Raw genomic sequence first — 18,235 nt, 5'->3', positions numbered from 1 at the left:
TAACAAGTACTAGTAGCTCAAAGCCCATGCTGTCACACACTTGGGCTAAGTAATCTCAGCAGTCTCCCTCATACAACCAGAGAAACTGTTGCATGCAAATTAGCTGTAGTGGGTGATGGCCGATTGAGTTACCTCTGATATCACAACAGTCCAGGACGCTTGACATAGATAGATGCATTACTGCAACTGAAAGCCTGTGCTGTTGCACAGGTGTACCGTAATTCATAAAGTCAAAATGGCTGAGAACTTTAAAAACTGGATGGTAACACTCTGCAAATCTCAGGGAGGATATTCTAAACAAAAGAGCTCTCGGCCATGCTTGTAGCTGATTCCATCAGTTCACACTGACTCATCAGACATTCTAGGCTGCAGAGTGACAATCCTGGATTTTTATTACACATATTTTAGTGTGAAGTGCCTTCCTCCTCAACCTTGAGGCATTACTGAAACAAACTGGGACATGTGGTAACTAGTTATTCCAGCTACGGACCAATTACAATCTCTCACATATTTCTGTTTATTGAAATAGCCAATGCATTTCACAAGCCCATAACCCCTAGCTCACATCTTCTAGTACTTTTATAACTCACCTGGTTCCCAGCAAGTAACATCTTTCTAATTAGGTGTTCATATCTACTTATGTTGTGAGTTTGTAAAAATCTTCTCTTGGGAAATGTAGGCCAAATTCATACCTGATTAATTTCACTGCCTTCAATTTGGCCCTATAAATACAGACTTGCTCCATCACCCAAGTAATCAGTTTCCAAATAATCTGATTTTGTAAGACTTGAAAGTCCTACCACATGAATGGGCGATTTCCTGTCATATGGGCAAAAAGGGATCTCATTATTCACCCCTCATCCTATGTGAAGGAACATGGGGCAATCCAAATGTGTGTCAGTCTTTCACTAACCCTTCTGTAGCAGAAACATGGCTACATAGGCATACAGATGCCATGGTCATCCATGGTGAACTCCTAGGGCACAAATGGGAGAAGTCTGAGTCTTTGGTGCTGAAGGCTCCAGGGTGGATCCCTGCTGATAACAGAGATATCTGTATGTGTACGTAACTAGGGTAATTACATTTCCACCCCGTCCTTCCATTTTACCTTCCCATCTCTCGTACACATGGATTCCTATCCTCCTCTGGGAGCTATGACTGCAGCATGGACCCCTACAGCCCAAGGTTTTAATCATCCCTGAAATGTTCATCCATTAGAAAGTGTTTGTGAATGATGCAGCATGCACCTAACTCCAAACAGCGCTCCCAGCTGCTTTCAAGATTCACATGGTTAGCCTCAAACCCAAGTCTTCCCCATAATGTGTGGTGAGTCTCGAAGTCTACCAATGCCAAACCCTAGCCATTTTAATACTGGGCTATTCACAAGGGGAGTATTTTAATATACGAAGCATATTGTCAAAGCAGGAGCCGTCAGATCTGTGTAATTCACATAAAAATAGTAAAATGAAATAAAATCTACTTCATGAATGTGAAATTACTGGATTAATTCATTACAGTTCCGATAGTCAGAAAATATACGGCATAACATAGGAAGAAGAATTGCTGTACCTGACTGGATCACTCATTTGGTCCTCCACTCTACTATTCTGCTTCTAGCCGTGGCCAGTAACCAGTTACCATATCTTGTGGGGGGAGGGATAACTCAGTGATTTGCGCATTGGCCTGCTAAACCCAGGGTTGTGAGTTCAATCCTTGAGGGGGCCAGTTAGGGATCTGGGGCAAAAATTGGGGATTGGTCCTGCTTTGCAGGGGGTTGGACTAGATAACCTCCTTAGGTCCCTTCCAACCCTGATATTCTATATTCTCTGAATCTCATAATCTTAGCTTGCATTTATAGTTCATTCAAATAAGAAATTACATGAATCTGAGTGAGGTATGTATCTCTGGTTGAAAATTTAATTTGCACAAATTCAACATAGGTACATATTGTGTGAGAGGGAAAGTGACTTTCAGAAATTATTACATCTCCATGCCGGTCTATGAGTCTCTCCCTATTACAGCATTCCTTATTAAGCCAGTACTATTACCCAGCCTAGGAATATTCCAACATAGACCTTGACCCAGTTTTGGCCTGATTTAGCTTCCTGTAAAAGGTAGCTGCACATGGGATAGACTCAAGTCCTCTCATTAGTTACTAAACCTTTTAATGAACTGCATGCAGTGACATAACGGGAGACAACAGAATACTGTGAAAGCAGACAGAGCTCAGACCTCCTATGGATCTCCTTCTATTTGCATGTAAAATGCATAGAGCGGGCCAGTTGATCACTTTACATAATTCCTGTACACTTTGCTGTTTTCTGTAAAAAAAAATTGCATTGGACACACATCATTTACACATTTTTTCTGTTTAAAAACATGAAACTGCAGCAGAAACTCAAAAGTTATGCATTCTCTGCAGATCGTTGTGAAGAGTTTTCATAATTCTTCACTGAACACTGATGTATAAGATGTTTCCCCACCTCTGCCTTCTCTATGCTTCTCCTCTTCTCAGATCTGCCAAGAAAGTTACAAGTACTGGAAGGAGCCAGCGAGAATGCCACCCCATTACTGTCTGAAATTAACTGAGTAAATTCCAGAACATGCAGTGGTAGGAATAAACATGGAGAACATTTATACTCTTATTCCCATAAGTCTCAGTGTGTCAGAATGCTTTGGTACCACTGGTGGCCTACAGCCTTAAGTGTTCTTGAAATCGGTTGTTCTGGGTCACTGCATGACAAGCTCACAGTAAATAACAGTGTGTGGGCTTGAAAGTTATGGCCTTGCCTTCCATGTTAGCATGGGTCTGTTTGGAAGGCTTTGTTCAATTTAAAATTGTCATTTTGAATAATGCCTGAAAGCGATCTTCGATCAAGGCAGAATGACAGTGTTTATAATACGGATGAATGCGTCATATTCCTTATTTGATTTTTGTGCATTACGCTGCTCCATTATATTAAATAGGTTTGTGGGGCAGCCCATGCCTGAGCTGATTCTATAAACTCTACCTTGCACATTTACCTATCATTACTGTAGTGTTGTCACCAAATATACGAACAAGCAGGTCTCTGCATTTCAAAAATGATACGTTAATTTTTAAATAAGTGTCATGATAAAAGACTGACAAGCCCAATTCTCTTTATGGCCTGTCCAACATTATGTGGGAATCTCCTGTAATGAGCATCTTCTAGAAAACTGCACAAGACTTCCAATTTAATCAGCCAGGGCTCACCAATGCATTACATTAGTCAATTTGACAAGAACAGTCTAATCGGAGACTATTAATCAGAAACTTTCTTTGGCATTTGCCCTGCTGAAAATACCAAATATTGTTCAGATTCACTATTAATCACCACCTGGTAGAATAATGCTTCTTAAGTTATAAAGGTCACAGAACAGTAGAGAGGTTTATGACTAAAGTCAGCATCTTCCCATTCCACCTCTGAAAATCTAAGCACTTCTCTTGAACACTGCCATACTTGAGGGATATCAAACCGATGCTTATTCCTTCTATCATAGGTACTGTATTTGCTACAGCTAAACCACCCCAGGACACCAGAACACCTCTGGGTCATTTGTAACATCCAAGTGAAGGAGAGGCTGATTCTTCAGCAGGTAGATTATGGGCAGCTAGCCCATTTGTTTCCCACATCTCAAAAATATATGCAAAGGCAGTACTGTAAATGTAAGATTCATATTCCCTCCCTCTCAAATATTCTTTGAGTCAAACTGGGAGTGTGAGACTATGGAATCAAACTAGGAGTAAAAAGATTTAGGTTCTTTTCCCAACTCTGCCACTGAATCACTTCGGGACAAATGGGTATGTCACTTCTAGGCCTTGGTTTCCCCTTCTGTAACATGGTGGTGACAATGCTCACCCATCCTTGTAAAGCACTTTAAGGTAGCATGAGGGGCGTCTTCTGTCATCATTAAAATCATCACTGCTGGCTTCTTGGTTTTAATGTGAGGTTTTTTGTTTGTTTTAACTCTGATAGAACCCACCATACGAAAAGTTCTTTCCTGTGCAAATACAATGTATTCAGGGATCAGAGTTCCCTATGAAACTGTTTCCTGGTTCTTCACAAACTGAAACAAGGACAAAATCTAATTTATACTGTTAGGGTTCTCCCTCTATTCTTCTCTTAGCTTAAAACTAAGGTATTCGACACTCTCCTGTGGCCATGTTCTCTCACGCAGCCCTCCCATTGCCTTCAGGCAGATTGTCAGACTGAAAAGGGTACAGAGAGTTTCAAAATATTTTAGAGGGTTTATGTGGTTTTGAAAAATATAGAAAATTAAAGTATCTACTTGAAATTGGTCAATCAAATGCCAGAGTCACAACTGGTTGTGATATAAACTGAAAGGCAATTTGACAAGGAAATACTGAACTGTTTCTGAATCTATCGCTTTGCTTTCTCCCAGCAGTGAACAGAGTTCTGAATATGAAAGAACCACCTAACAAATTCTGACCTTTATTGTGTCTTTAGAGTATTCCCAGTTTCAAACCAAGAAATATCGGAACACAACATGGGCCTCCACAGGGTAAAACTGATTAAAGCATTCCTTCATTCCAGAGATGTTCCCACTTCTCTCTAAACATACTTTGCAATGTTTTGAAATACCAGTAGTTTTTGAGACGTGCTCATTACATCTGAAAAGGCGAAGACCAGGCCTCAGAAAACTCAGATGCCACACAGGTCTAACTTAGTTTAAGAAATGTTTCAAATAAATAATTTAAAATGTTGAGGATTGTTGTCTTGCCATTGATATGCAAGACGCATATTGAAGCGTCATAACTACAGAGTTAGAAAATCACTTTTTAATATGGTTCAAGCATAATATCTATTTCGTACAAGTAAAATCAAAGGCCCTAATTCAAAGAGGAAATCAGTACTCACAACTCTCAAGTGCCTCATCTCTTAAAATAAGCCTGTAAATTGTTACATAGGAGAATTTACAGCTATCCTAAGAAGGAGTCTAGTCATCAGATTGCTACATGAGGGTCTAAATGCCAAAACAAAAAGTTTTCATACTTTGATGCATACTTACTGAAAAGAATCCTAATCTTCCTATTGAAAGGCACTGAACTCTTACTTTTGTAAGCTACTATTAAGATTTTTAAGACAGTTCACCTACTCCTAGTCCTTTGTAATCTCTTGAAACCTTAAACTGTAAACATCCAAAAAAACAACGAGGAGTCCTTGTGGCACCTTAGAGACTAACAAATTTATCTGGGCATAAGCTTTCGTGGGCTAGAACCCACGGAAGCTTATGCCCAAATAAATTTGTTAGTCTCTAAGGTGCCACAGGAGCTCCTCATTTTTACTGATGCAGACTAACACAGCTACCCCTCTGAAACCTATGAACACCCAGCAATTGTCTCCTAGCCTCAATCACCCAGGATAAGCATGGTCTACAATAATGAAAGTGGTCAGTTGAGATTGGATGCACTGCAGCTTCTCCTGTTACAAGAAAAAGAAAAATCCAACAACAGTTTGAGAGACTCAGTCAAGTCAAATTGAGATGGCATAGCACTTTATGTTGCTCTGGCTTTATTCATTCATTAATTGTAGAACTACCACAAGATTGCTGAGTTTCTGACAGGAGACGAGCATGCTGTCTCCATAGCAGAGTCTATGCAGATTCTTACAAGCAAGATAAAGGTGAAAGAAGGGTCAAAAGCATGAAATAAGTTTACTCTAAATTCCTTCAGGTATCGCCCTGAAGTATGAGTTCCATTCCAATAACTTAAAGGAAGATTTGATTGAAATCTACTTATTCCTACAGCAAGAAGATTACATGCAAATAAGAAAAGGAATTATGAGAGATTAATGCAACAAGTAGATTACAAAGAGTTGTGATACAACATAGACAGTATTCCATTAGGAACAATCCACCTACTGCAAATAATCAAAAATCCTTTTATCTATTATGTACTCCGATTATATCTATTAACCATAACAATAAATTAACCAACAATTCTTTGATTAGAAGTTTGCATTTTATCCCACAAATACTGTATCTACTGCATATACCAAAAGAACAAACAAACATTCTCAGAACACTGAAAAGATGGGCAATTAAAATTTTAAGCACAGGTTTCCTCTGTCCTTTGTTTCTCAATGAGGCCTGTTTTCTAGTCATTGCAGTTCTAAATGTACCATGAATCTGCTTGGAATGGCACACTGGCTTGGCAAGCAGAACAATGGGGACCAGTGTATTTGTGCACCAGATCTTCTCAAGACAAAAGGCGTACTCCCTCATTGCCCTCTAGCAGAGCAGATAACACAGAAGGAATGCCTATTCAGCAACCCACACTCAGTCTGATCAATGGCTATTTGTGTGTTCTGTTTTGAGAAGGTCTGACATGTATGGTGGTATCCCCAAAAAGAAAATCTGCTCTGACACAAGGAAATGAGAGTCTATTTGGCAAAACAAATGTCAAAGTATTTTTTTTCAACATTTTTATGCAAACCTGCAATTTTTGATTATACCACCAGACAGGATTTTCATTAATAAAAAAATACGGTAATCAATTTAATAAAAAAGCAGTCAATTTTAACATTGATGGAAATTATCTATAAGCTATTTAATTGTTGTACCAGGTAAATGTTTGGTACATTTAAAAAGAAACCAAAACTACATCAATTTAGTGTTCAATTTTTAGTCAATATTTGACCATGTTCTGCTGTTTACAATCTTCTCTTAAAACTGTCCTAACTTATGCTGTGGGACGTATTTAACAGCTTTACACAAAGCATGATAGAATACCATGCCCTGATGATTTATTCCTCTTTTTGCTCATCTCACTGAAGTTCAGAAAAGGAATGATGAAATGTATAACATGGTCTTTACAACGGGGTTTTAAGACAAGTTTAAAGAGCAGCATATGGAAAAGATAGTGTGGGAAAACTGCAACTCTGCTCATTCCTGTTACTTGCTGGAAGAAAGCCACTGTAACTCTGAAGCTGCTATGCACCGTGGGTGGGAAACAACAGAAATCCAATTGTTACATCTGATTTCACTTTTGTTACTGGACAGGAGGCATTAGGTTAAATTTAATAACTTCTTGTACCTAGCAGGGAAATGGGGAGTCAAGGGGGTATCATACGGTACAAAAAGGGAAATACCTAAGCAAAAGGAAAGATTTTAAATGCAATTACGCATGCACTGCAATAAACAAAAGAATTGGAATGTGCATTTTTTGTTTTTCGTGAAAAGGGTTAAGCAATATTTTCTCCAAAGAAATGAAGTTTTAAAAAAATCCCACTTACCAAAGACTTTCTCTGTTTTGGGGAAAAAATCTTAATAACTGGAAGTTTTAATGATATGCATCTCCACTCTCCTTTCCAGCTAAAACCTGGGATTTATCCAGGGAGGGAGAGAGCAATTTCTTTAACTGGAGACAGGACAGAAGGGCAGCACTGCTACCTGGCAATGGCAGCTAATAAAATACACCTCAGTAAGTAATTCAGCTGCAAGGGTTTGCTTTAAAATGTGGAAGATTTCAGGTAAAGCACTGAGCAATGAAGAGTGGTCCCTGCAATAACATAGACTTCGAGAACAAGGGATCTCTTTACAGTGAAAAGAGCAGCAGCAGAATATGTGGTACCCTACAAGTTCCCATGTGTTATTCCTCTAACCATCTAGGAAAAGTCGATTTGACCATTTCATTTGTGGGGTTTACCATTCATCCAACACACTTCCCTTCCTTATTAATACAGGGTGCTGGTTTTACTGCAGTCAGGGCCAAGTGGGACCAGCATGCATCCAGGTTTTTGTTTGTTTGTTCATTTGTTTTTGCAGGTCTGTCTATCAGGAAGTGGGCCTCACTTTCTCTTGTTTTATGAATGCAGACTATGGTGGTGAAACAGGAGCCTCAAAATCCGGCCACATAATTTGTCGTGCAGCCTGCTGTTGCTCCAAGCAAGACACTCGCTTGTATCTTGTGAGCTGTGTATGGGCAAATCTTTCATTTTTCTTTCATTACCCCGGCGTGTACTGTCACTTAATTGTTATGTATGCAATCCTTCCTGACAAATATGATCTGCTGCCTGGTAATTCGTTTGACGTTCATTCTGTTCCTTGCTCTAATTATGGCTTCCATTTCTGACACTGAGGCGGCTGTGCTGCCACAGCCAGATAGTACACCTGTCAGACGGGTTGTGGTACTGCCGAATGCCCTTTCATGCCAGTCTGAGATTAGGAAATACAAAGAAAGAAAAATTAGATGAATATATTTGCATAAGCCCTGTGTTCAATTCATGGGTCAGCAGCCTTAGAAATTATGGTTCAGGGTGGTTGCTAGGGCAACATAGCTACAGGAAGTATCAGATACCACAGACTAGGCCTGTATAAGATCATATCTATCTATATCTAGCTATCTTAAATATAAAATATGTATGAAATATCATCCGCACTTACTAAAATGTAAATTTTCAAATGAAAAAAACCTTTCTAAACCAGACTCTGTTTCTTGCTGCTACAAAACTACAAATCTAGCCAATTACGTAAAACCTGCTATTACTCCAATTATTATTTTTCTCCAAACAAAATATCTTTTGGACGCAAGAATGTACTTTTTATTTGGAAACAAGCATCACTCTAAACAGCTCTTTTCCCCCTTGGAAACCTAGATTCCTTTACCTTTTCACATTGGTATTCATTTTGCTTTCAGGATGCTAATTCTTTGGAGGAAGGGCAGGATCCACAGAGAGGAGCTTCAACTCTTACTACATGCCCTTTCTCAATTAAGAAAGACGAGCTCTGATAAAGGTCACAAGCCTGGTTTACATGTTCGGCCAGTTTCCAAGCCCCAATTTATTCTTATTAATATAATAAGCACAGCAGTCAAACTAGATAAAATCAAATTATTGGACATGATCATATTTTTGCCCATTCCTGATGATGTGATTTTAACTTACTCTGATGGGGATTTTTTTTCTCTTTTTATAAATACTTTCTAGACTGAAATCTGACAGTAAAATAAAACTGTCCTAATATTTTGAGTACGTACATTTTAAAAGTACCTCACTTGCTATTACATCTTTTTATAACCACAAAGGTTCATACGTCTTCTCTGTTTTTCTGTATGCTTAAAAACCTCACTGGTGCACGTGACACAATTACCAAATAAATGTCGATTCAGTGCAGGTAGTGGCAATTTAAGCTAGACTCTTCTGCTGAATGTGAGAAATACAGAGTGAAATAAACACCTTGTGTAGTCCAAAACTGACCTTGGGAACTAAAGGTAAAGAACTTAAATAGAGGCACTTGCTCTTTAGTGAGATAAGACTTCAGTATTTTTGAACATGTTAATACAATATATAGATATAATTAACTAGGAAAAGAAAAGAAGCAACCTCTCTGAGGTGATCACACCTTTTACTTAAAAAGAGGTGACAGAGTTAAAAAGATAAACAATGCTTTGGAATAGTAAACGCTTTATGCTCTCAAAAACTAAAATCTTGTATCGGTATGATGCAAACCATACAGTCATCTAGAGCTTTATAAATAATGCACAGTAACAAAGTTTACATGAAATATCAAATTTTATATACAGTCCCTTAATATAAAGGAAAAAACCATTCATGCTGTTTATCATCTTGCATACACTAGAAAGGTGTATTATTCAAACATAGGAACTGTTTGAAAATGTTGGAATCACACCACTCGAATTGGGGAAATAGGGGAATAAACAGAAGTGTGTGATTACAGTGATATTTAAGGATGTTTGTTGGGTAATGAGAAGAAGTGTACATTTGTCATAGGTTTTTGAAAATTCCTACTGCATCTCTTACTGTCTGATTTTTAGCAGGGCTGCCTTTTATAACAGCAGCAAAGAGTCCTGTGGCACCTTATAGACTAACAGACGTATTGGAGCATAAGCTATCATGGGTGAATAGCCACCTCGTCGGATGTATCCAACGAAGTGGGTATTCACCCATGATAGCTTATGCTCCAATACGTCTGTTAGTCTGTAAGGTGCCACAGGACTCTTTGCCGCTTTTACAGATCCAGACTAACACGGCTACCCCTCTGATACTTTTATAACAAGTAATTATAGTTTGCTTTGCTAATTTTATATCCATTTCTATTTGTTTTCATCACTCTAATATCTTTGTAACAACATAGTAAATTAATTTTCCACAATTGATATGAAGTTTCGGTGTTAGAAATAAGTACTGGATGAGATAAAGCACTTATCGGATACTTGTATATTAACAGTCACATGGCATCCATGCAACAATTTACATTTTAGTGCGGAAGGTATTGCATTAATAATGTACAACAATTAATTATGCTCTAAATTTCCAATTCCCTCTCACTGTGAGGGTAAAAAAAATATCCTGTATAGAAGTTCTATCTGCACAGGTACTGTGGCCCTCATCACTGTAGAATCTCTCTCTGAAGAAATCAGAGAAGTAAAAAAAATGCAGTGAAATCCTATAGTGGTACTAAATACAACTCCCCCACTTACTATTTCAATGCATTAACATGAACAGCTATGTGCATAACACAACAACACAAATGACATCTGCACTACACTGGGCCTTTACTTTCCACTCACCAAGTGTATTGTATGCTGTAAGTGTATGCCAGTCTAATTCACAGTAAACTTCTTGGGGCAGAGTCTTCCATTATAATCTGTACAGCACACCAAACACTGACAGTGCTCAAACAAATTGTGTGTGTACACAGTCTAATAATCTACATGTACATATTACAGACATCTATATACAAACATCAGTACACACACACTATGTCATCACACACTTTGTTAAATAAAATGGTGTGTGTTGTGGATTTCATCTCATCCTAAATCTGGATCAGCTTGGATCCTTTTAGGCTTAGTTTTCATGCTACAGTAGCAGATGCTTAATGCCTTGTTAAAGCAAGTAATTAGAAATGTTTCTGAAATACTTCCAAAGGAAAGGGATCCTCAAAACCTGGTTTGCTACAGAGGTGGGAGGTTTTAAGTACTATCAAGTAAAACAACCTAACTCTAGGAAGAAGGAGATACCACCAGGTATCAATGGCCATTGTTCTCTCTTGAAAACTTATGACAAGACAAAGAGAAGCCTAAATCACCATAATGCACTTTGCATCTTGTGCCTTCCACCGACCATGCTGCTGAGCTCAAAGCACTTTAACGCTTTGCCTGTTTTTCAAATAATGAGCCTGATGGCAAGAGAGTGAAACCTACTATTGTTATTCCTGTATGAAAAGGAATAAAAATGGTAGTTTCTTCTGCCGCATCTGTGGAATTCTGAACAGTCCTCATCTAATCACGCACCCACCCACCCCTTTTCAGGGGTCAATTCCATTTTAAAAGATCCAATTAAGGGCTGATATTAGCCACTATTAGCTACAATTCAAACTACTGCCCAGAGAACATTAACACTGTAGTTCTGTCAATGACCAGTTTAGCCAAACCTTCAATATAGTATGTCCAGAGCGTGATCAAGATTCTTATTTGTCAAGCAAGCCAGATAACTGAAAAAGTCTATTTTCTTAGCCAGGATAACAGAGCAAGATCCCTTCTCCCCTCCCCTTTTGACTACAAATGCAATGAATCACCAAAACGGGAAAGAAAGGACAGTTAACCCTCTCTCACTGAAGCCAGTGCTGCTCCATAAATTATCTAACTGGAATAAGAGTAATGGTTGTTGAGTCAGAGAGATTGCAGATTCATGTTTCTGAAAAACCCCAACCAAAAGAGTTTGCTGGGCAATTAGTGGAATATTGATTTTGTGTCCTTTACAGAAGCTTGAATATTCAGCACTGTAAGCTCTTTGCGGCAGAAAGCAGGTTGTCTTATATATAGTAACTATCTAGCACAATGTAAGCACTGCTGGAAACAAACAGTAATTATACAGACACTACTGCAACTGTATCCTAAAACTACAAATCTTATTGCGGTATACTGTATAAGGATGGATATATCCCAACTGCAGTTATCAACCCGTGTCGGGATCAGGAGCTTATAGAAAACCTCCCTAAGAAACAAACTTTGTTCATAAAATGAATTTTAGGCTGATGAAAGGTGCCAGATTGACAGCCCTGGAGACACAATGTATATTTATTTCCTAAGAGATACAAAAGAACTGCCATTGCCACACTGAAGTCTTCCACTTTGCTCTCCTCTACCATTGCCTGACCACTAGATTGTCACAGTGCTGTTAAAATCTATCCAGTAGATGTATCAAATTAGATACCACACACCCTACCTCCCCATTGCAGGGGATGAAGGCTTACAGTGATGTCATTCCTAAAGACAGAAAGGTCAAAAGTACTTCTGCAGATGCCACTAAGAATATTATGAAACAAACCACCACACAAGGACAGTGGATGATTTTGAAAGACGTATAATTGCATAGCAGAAAACTTCAAAGCCTTACTGCACTATTTTTAACCAGCTTATTATGAAAGCATGTCACCTTTAAACCAAGCTGCTGTTGAGCAGGTTCATGGGAAGTGTTTAGAAAACACACACCTTCACCTGAAACTCAGCTCAGGTCTAAGAGCTTTACGTTGCTCTGAGATGTTATGGTGGTTGTTTGAGAAAACATCCTTGTTTGGAACTGGTGAATTGAAGGGTTTCAATGAAAATGTGCTTTTACACACTTCCCATTCTCAGAGAGCAATTGCAATCTCATCTTGGAGGGAGTGAGCTGATCAACATTACCAAAAGAAGGTGGTGGTGCAACAGTTGATCTCAGTACAAAAAAGAAATTAAGGAAAGGGAGAAGGTATCTTGGATCTTATTGTTTATTAATCCTCTAAATACATCACACTGCATCACACACTCAGACGTGCTATTTAGATAAAGAAAGATGCCTATGACAACCTAGTCACATATTAGAAACCATTATACTTACCACGGTGAACAATGCTGCAGAAAAAAATGTCATGGAGAGTTTTAACTAAAAAAACTATTTAAAATTTGCATAAAGAAACTCTCTCTCTCTCACTATATATATATATATATATATATATATATATATATATATATATATATATATATAAACAGCACTTAAAACTTGTATCACAGAAAACATGTCAGAGGTACCCACTGAACCAACCTTTGTCACATTAAGAGGACAGATATCACTTTGTTTGAATGTCACAGTTATACATTGTGTAAGTGTGTTTAATAGCTAGAAATACCATCTTACCTAAGGAATGTGCTGCAGTGGTTTTAGAACTAAAAAAGCGGCCTAATCCAAGATCTCCCAGCTTCACCACTCCTGTGGCTGTTATAAACACATTGGCTGGTTTTATGTCTGCAACAAGGGACAAGGAGAAGGTCAAAGCCACAAAAGGTTATCTGTTGTAATACCGCAATAGAAACATAGCCTAGAGCCTTTTCTGCACAGAAGAGAGACTCAATCAGAACCATGTTTCTGCACAGCTTTGATAGGCTGAATCTTCCAAGACTTCAAGTTGCATAAAAAAAAAAACAGAATATACTTCTCAGTGCAGCAGAAATATTAGCAATGGAAAAGTTGTCAGAAAACAGCATAACAAAAGAGGTAATCTCTCTCACTCATGGAAATCAAAGAAATACTTAAGTCCAGCTTCCCTTTGGAAATGTCACATTTACACAGAGAACTATTTATTATGGTTGACTTTCCCCTTATATCAAAGGTTGATTTACATGTCCTAAACTGATCCATATTTTGTGAATGGGACAGTGATTTACATAGAAGTTCTATATTTTTTGTATCAAGCTTAAGATGCAAATTTGCAAACTGTATGTTAGCAACATGTTTGTTCTATTGGAAGGCTGGTCTTGTGGTTAAGTTGGGGGGGGGGGGGGCCCTAGGGAAGTTGGATTTTATTGTCAGTTCTGACTTCTGTCAGAAATGGCCACTCAAGGGCCCAACAAAATTGGTTGCTTAATAGAGGGAAGACCCTCCTAATGAAGGGGGAGCCATATTACACTCAGTACATTTTGAGGATTCGAGAGGGAAGTCACCTAATTAGCATGAGCTTGTACATGGTTCATTCTGCCACTCACTCCCTTTGATTATCAATTTGCTCACTGAATATCAGTCCCCTGGTAAGTAACAAATGCGTTTGTAAGATACATTAATGTAATTTTGTGTGTGTCTTTCACATTGAAATGCACTGCAATGGGTTGGAACTAGCTTGTGAATAGAACATGCAGTTACAAGCATGCAGGGAACATGCCAAGCAAGAGTCCACTTCAGTAGCCTAACTTAATAATTTTCTCATTTTTAAAAATGGCTGATTATTTAAATGTTGGTTAATAGATTTTTAAGGCCAGAAGGAACCATTATGATAATTTAATCTGGCCTCCTGCACGACACAGGCCATAGGATTTCCATACATATAATTCCTGCTTCAAGTCCAACAGCTGTGGTAAACAAGAGCATATCTTTTAGAAAAACATCTAACCTTGATTTAAAAATTTTGAGTAACGGAGTGGTCTTTCCATTCTAAACACTGCATACATCACTATATATGGATCCGGACATGAGACTGATCCAGAGCCAACCTGGGGCTCTTTCTATTGACTCCAACAGGGTTCGGCTCAGGCATTAGCACATTGACCCCTGCTAAGACTCTCATACAACGAAACAAATGTCATAATCTGAACGCAGAATGTTTCCACCACATGGATCACGTTGTCTTCAACATCCGAACATCTTATAAAGTAAAAATAACGCAAGCCCCCTGCAATGCCTCATACCTTACATTGAATCAGAAATGGCTTCCAGGGCTAGGACAAGATGTAACACTCTCCCTGTAGAGTTTTGTATGAGGCAACTATTTTGGGGAAACTCAAAGAAATTATAAGCCAACAGTGCATTAGCACAATGCATTTTTAATCAGAAATGTCTGACGAGTGACTGTTCAAGTCCAACATTTGAGGCAAAGATCATTCCAAACTGGAACAGCAGGTTCTAATCAAGGAGAGGGTAGGGAGATTGGAAGTTTTTTTTTTTTTTTTTTTTTTTTTTAAGGATGTCTCAGACAGCTTCCCCACATCTCCCTTACAAAAAAAAAGTGCACAATTTAGTTTTACAAGTCTAATAACGTAAAAGCAACGCAGGAAAGCGCTGAATTGCCTTCGCTTCACTCAGACCCTTCCCTCATCTTTGCAATGAAAATGAGTCAATGGGGGAAGAGGGAGAGGCTCTCTTCAGAAAAGCAACTAAAAACTTGGACGATAATGTAGCTAGCCCTCCCAGCAGAGTATGCATCTCACTCACAAAGCAGAGCTCTCAGTCTGCCCAACACATCCTGCCCAAGAGGACACCACAGGGGGCTTTATACAAAATATTTTGTCAGCTTATAAGACAGTCAAAGTAAGTGAAGCTCAGTTTCCCCAAGCTAAACCCCAAGTCATGGTATGCACTAGTGAATCCTCTTTCCCCCTGAATTATAGTAGACTGTATATATGACAGACTACTATCATTTATTGTAGTCTAAATCAGGCATACCTGGAAGGCTGCAAGAGGCGACTACATAGGAGCGGAATTCTAGTTCTCTCTTTGCTGGCGAATTGAGTGAGGCACTCGCCACTTGTAAAGGGAACGGAATTAATGAGCAGCAGAGATTGGTATTTGCTCCTTTGTGGTGCATTTGCACTTCCTGGGTCAACTCCTTCACAAAACATTTCATTTGTACTATAAGGGGGAAAGTAATTTTTGGATAGAGCCCAAAGTGATGAAAAGTTCTAAGACAAGAGCTAGAAAAATAATTAATGAACATTGAGAATGGGATAAAAAAAAGTCTGGAACATATTTATATTAATATTCCCAAATCCGCATATGAGACAGAAAAACTCCTCTAAACTCTCTCTACGGTCGAACTAAATATAATTAAGACTATTTCTTAGCGTTCGCTGCATCCACTAGTCTCAGCATTTTACTTCTGACACGTTTGTAATGGCAGGTTTGACACTTCTAGTTAATATCAGTGTATGGAATAGAAAGCAGCTCATCTTCATAATACTATACTCACTTCGGACTGAATCCTCTAACAATGAGGCAAAAGACAAGGAGAAATCCATCTCTAAACATGCATTGGCTGAACATCAGCATAATTGTTTTTGAATGTGGGCGCTTACTAATTGGAACATTATATTATTATTCAGTGAAAAGAGACTGAATTAATGTTACCTCTGTGCATCACCCTGCGGGAGTGCATGTGTTCGACTGCACTGCATAACTGCACAAAATATTTCCACACCGTCCTTTCCGGGATTAACCGTTTCTGCTTTTTAAAATACTGTGGAAGGAAATAAATAAAAGATCAGTGAAGAAGCAACATATCTGTCTCACTGCTGGACTCATGTTAGTCAACTGTCAACTGCTCATGTCCACCAGATCAACGGCAGCATGGCTCATCTTCTGATTAGCATTTAACTCCTTCTCTGTGTATGTAAACTTCAATGCAATTCACTAATTAACAACCATTATGAAAAATATGCTTAAATAGGTTTGACATTTTTGAATGGACACCAATTATAATTAGCATTAATCTCCTTAATTACCTTGCAAAACATATTTAATGCCTCAAAACAACAAATGTCTGGAGTATTTTGCCTTAAGTAACAAAGGATTTTTTTTTAAAAACCAACATCTTGTAGATGTTCATCATTAATGTACAGTCTATTAACAAAGAAAATCAATGTCTCCATTTTCTTCCCCCAGCCTCCCAAAACTACCATGGAATCAACTGGGTATCCCCAATTTCGATGTAATAATATATCCCTAAGAGTTCACACAGCCATAACCCTTGGGAAAGCCAAACTGTCCCAAAAATAAAAACAGACTACAGAGGAAGCAAAAATTGAGACTGTAAGCTCTTCGGGACAAAGACTGCCCTATCACAGTTTTGTATAGCACATAGTACAATGGAGTCCCAATCCTTTGGGCCTCTGAGCATTGTCAGAACACACATAAATTAATCATAATCATGATCACCACCACATATCACAGCCATAAACTGTCTATACTTATCTGGAGTAGTTTTACGTGCTATTCCCCAAGATGTAAATAAAGCCAGGCACTGAGTTATCGCCAGTATAATCCAGGGCAGACACTGCTGGAATAGCTTCTCTAACCATGCACCTCACCCTCTAAATCTCTTCTCAAAACTCACTTCTTTCAGTTACCTTTCCATTGCTGGCCAGCACTTGACTCTCTTTAGTGACCCTCACTCCAGACGCTAAACCAATTCTTTGTGTATATATTTATATACACAGAACCAATAAGATGCATATAAACCTTAGTTGTTTAATGTTTATTACTGTCATCCTTTGCCATGTAAGGTACAATTTAGAATATAGTGATCTCCTCTGGACAGGCACCTGTGATTTTTTGGATAAGGTGTTGTGCACCCTTATGATACTCTACCATTATATTTGTTTTATACCATACAATTAAGATTTTTAGTGAAAATTCTGAGGAGGAGGAATAAAGGTGCTAGATTGGTTGAAAGATGCCCATCTTGTATTTGTCCCTCCTGATACAGACAGCTGGTGCCCATTGTGACATTCAGCATTTTATATGAAAGTTATCTGAATCAAATAATTGCAAAAATTTATCTTGCAGATCAACTGCGAAAGGGTGCAACTGTGCAATTCGCCAAAAGGCAAACCTGACAGCTTGCAGCAGTTTGAAATCAAAACCTAAGAGTGGAGTGCAGCAGAACTGCAGAGGATGATGGATAAAGTATTATTTACACCATAATATTAGCTTAATTCTCATTAAAGTATTTAAGTGAAGATATGTTAGACCACAAGTGGTAATTTTCTAAATGTCATGTCCAATAAGATTTGCCTGACATTTACCAGAAAGCCAAAATTCTCCAGTGGGTTATACAGCAACACTCTGTTACATCAGCTTTATAACAGCTCATAAATAATGCAGGCGACAGGGACATGACAAAGACAGTCCCTGTTTTTATCACTCTCACACCTTCAGAGTGTTGTTATTGCTGTTCCTACCGCCTCCCTGAAGCACAAGACTAACATACGTCTAAACAGAGGGGGGTGGGGGGAGAGAGAGGAAGGGGGATCAAACAACTTTATCCATTAATATTTGGATTCTATTTAAGCACTACAAAATTCAGGTCCTTTTGTTTCAGTACGGGGACCTGGTTCAGTAGAATATTCTGGCCTGAGGAATTTCTCAACAAGATCACTAAGCAGAGCTGGTTCTAGCTTTTTGCTCTTGAGTGGTGTTTGCTATCC

General features: G+C 38.5%; 1 protein-coding gene across 5 annotated transcripts in view; it reads right to left on the bottom strand.

The window, feature by feature from the left end:
- Nucleotides 1-18,235, bottom strand: part of NEK6 (NIMA related kinase 6) — a 103,150-nt gene that overhangs the window by 18,309 nt on the left and 66,606 nt on the right. For all 5 annotated transcript variants that reach the window (XM_074973436.1, XM_074973435.1, XM_074973432.1 and 2 more), the window contains 2 exons: nt 16,158-16,266; nt 13,182-13,289 (listed from right to left, as the gene is read on the bottom strand). In XM_074973436.1, the coding sequence (XP_074829537.1) occupies nt 13,182-13,289; nt 16,158-16,266 (217 nt within the window). The remainder of the gene's footprint in view (nt 1-13,181; nt 13,290-16,157; nt 16,267-18,235) is intronic.

This window comes from Natator depressus, chromosome 16 (assembly GCF_965152275.1).
Source record: "Natator depressus isolate rNatDep1 chromosome 16, rNatDep2.hap1, whole genome shotgun sequence".
NCBI classification, from domain to species: domain Eukaryota; kingdom Metazoa; phylum Chordata; order Testudines; family Cheloniidae; genus Natator; species Natator depressus.
Note: the sequence above shows the minus strand (reverse complement) of the source record. Positions and strands in the feature narration are given on the sequence as shown.